Genomic DNA, 2,338 nt, shown 5'->3' with positions numbered 1-2,338 from the left:
TCCCGGCCTGACTGCGGTAGTCGGCCCTTTTGTAATAATGATAGAAGTGCTCACTACCTGAATGCTGACGAGTTAGAAACCAGGTAAATGCACACGAGATTCCATATCGTTGTCGAGCCGCTCGAGTAGTTCATTGTCGAGTACTCTTGGCAGGGGGAGTTCAGGGATGAGTTTCTCTGATGGGTATCTGAAGCTGTTTGTAACGTTATGGATCTCAAGTATATGTATATGACGTTAGGAAGGCTCAGTACGAGATCGAGCATGAAGTTGATGTTATGATGACCACTGAAGGCCCTGACCAAGTAGAGGCCGAGATGGACGGCTTCGGTGAATATGTTACTAAGAAGTGGCTAATTGTGCATTACACTTTCCTCGGCGAATATCAGAATGGTTATTCTGATTGGGGTTATGCGCAGGTTGGCTATGGCCCATCTAGTGAGTGGCTCCGTCACGCTGGCTTCCAGGACTTCCAAGCCACTCCAGAGCAGTCCACTGAACTGGAGCGTCATTACAAGAAGACTCAGAAGAAGGCCGATAAAATCCGCGACTCGGCATCGGATGCGTGATTGATGCAGTCCTGATCTCAATCTATAGCTATTGGCATCGTTTACTGCCCATCCTTGAGTGACTCTGTTCCGAGTTCTGTATGGATGGCTGTTTGTTTAAACGATCAGCTCATCCGATGCGTCCGTGAGGCGCTCAACTAAGTTCTGTTCTTGCTATGTTCAATGCCGATATTCAGGCCAACTCTCGCTATGTAGTGGAAAATGTTTCTCCAAAATTTGGAGTCCAAATGATCCAATATAGGTGTTGAGGTTTATGTAAATGTTGAACAGTAGCATCAACGCGATATACATACCGAATCGGATAGCCCTCAGACGGGATCTGAGATTGTTTTGCAACAGGGGGAGTCTGAGAGACTGGTAGTGAACATGTTCATCGCGGATAGTTCTGCCCTTGTAAGTGATCGCCCTTGACCAGTGATACCCGACACTTAGTTCTGTGACCTTGAGATGTGACACAAGTAAGCCGCTGCACAGGAGTCCTGATTCAGGACCATGTCATGATCGTGTGCACGGAGTTGGCAGTAGGGAAGACGGCATGTAACGATGGAATAGATAGCGGAGTCATTACGCACCTCTCGACAAGCAGTGAGTGTGACAAGCCTATTGACCGTACAGATGTATGGTGACCCATCCGATGCGTCGATGAGGCGTTCAATTAAGTTCTGTTCTTGCTTGATTTAATTCCGATATTCAGGCCAACCCTCGCTATGTCGTGCAAGATGTCTCTCCAAATGATCCAATATAGGTGTTGAGGTTTATGTAAATGTAGTGTAAATTTATTTTTGATCGGTCGGAGTGGTCTGAGAGACGCAAGAACTCCTGGACTCCTGCGCCCCCGCTTGGACCAGAGGCTCTACCACGACGAATTTAAAATATGCCGGCTCACAAGCATTTGAATATGCGGGCTCGAAATTTGGAAGAAAGAACCGCCATTCACAGTGAGATAGTCAGCTACAAAAGCTCGACTGACGTGAGAGCAAATCCTCAAATCAAACGTTGAATTTCAAAGGCCTAGGTTATCGTCCTGCTTTTGCCGAAAAAGTAAAGTATCAGGCTTCGAGCTCGGTCTTCGATGAGGATGCTCCGTTCTGACTAGTTTTTTAGATATTAGTTCAACTAATTTAGTTGTTCAGTAATATCACCGACGTCTTTCGGGGGGCTTGCCTTTCCAACAAGCTGTGATCCATCCTAAAGACTCGTATTAACTTGATGTTGTATGATGAACCGTCAAGTTAGTGGAGCCTGACCTCATAACCTCATGGAGGTGGTGTTCTTAATAGGAACTTCTTATTCCACTTTTTCAATTTGAAAATTTCTAACTAGTTAGAAAACTGTTGAGCAATAGTGAATACATTCCTAGTATTGCGGTACACACCGAATCAGGTCTGCCATACGAATGTGAGACAGGCGCGAATGGTTTGTTCAAAATGCCTTAGTGGTACGGCAATGTTACCGTGGTAGTTCTGTGTAATAACTGGACCAATACATAGTGATTAGTACCAGTGGCACTGTACTACCGCAGAACTATAGTGTCACGAACCACGACGCCGTCGTAACGACGGCAAATCTTCGTCAACACTTCTCTCAAAAGTATTCCTGAGTTAAGTCACTCAACGAGACTAGCTAGCACGGTGCTAGTAGCACCTACTGATCAGCCCCACCGTAGTATTGATGAATAGTCTAGGCCAGTCTGACTAGCACATGATAACACCACTGAATATTTTACATATCTCTTGTTCGTGCTCAGTTCATGTGGATCGTGTAACGCGATT

The 2,338-nt window shown here is 45.7% G+C and overlaps 1 protein-coding gene across 1 annotated transcript; it reads left to right on the top strand.

Annotated features, from left to right (window-relative positions):
* Window positions 1-278: 278 nt before the first annotated feature.
* On the top strand, window positions 279-566 carry Pmar_PMAR017408 (hypothetical protein; the record flags this gene model as incomplete). The annotated part of the gene is made up of 1 exon (XM_002785078.1): window positions 279-566. One exon carries the CDS (start codon window positions 279-281, stop codon window positions 564-566), a length of 288 nt encoding a protein of 95 aa, XP_002785124.1.
* Window positions 567-2,338: the final 1,772 nt, after the last annotated feature.

This window comes from Perkinsus marinus, assembly GCF_000006405.1.
Source record: "Perkinsus marinus ATCC 50983 genomic scaffold scf_1104296934060, whole genome shotgun sequence".
Taxonomy (NCBI): Eukaryota; Perkinsozoa; order Perkinsida; family Perkinsidae; genus Perkinsus; species Perkinsus marinus.
Note: the sequence above shows the minus strand (reverse complement) of the source record. Positions and strands in the feature narration are given on the sequence as shown.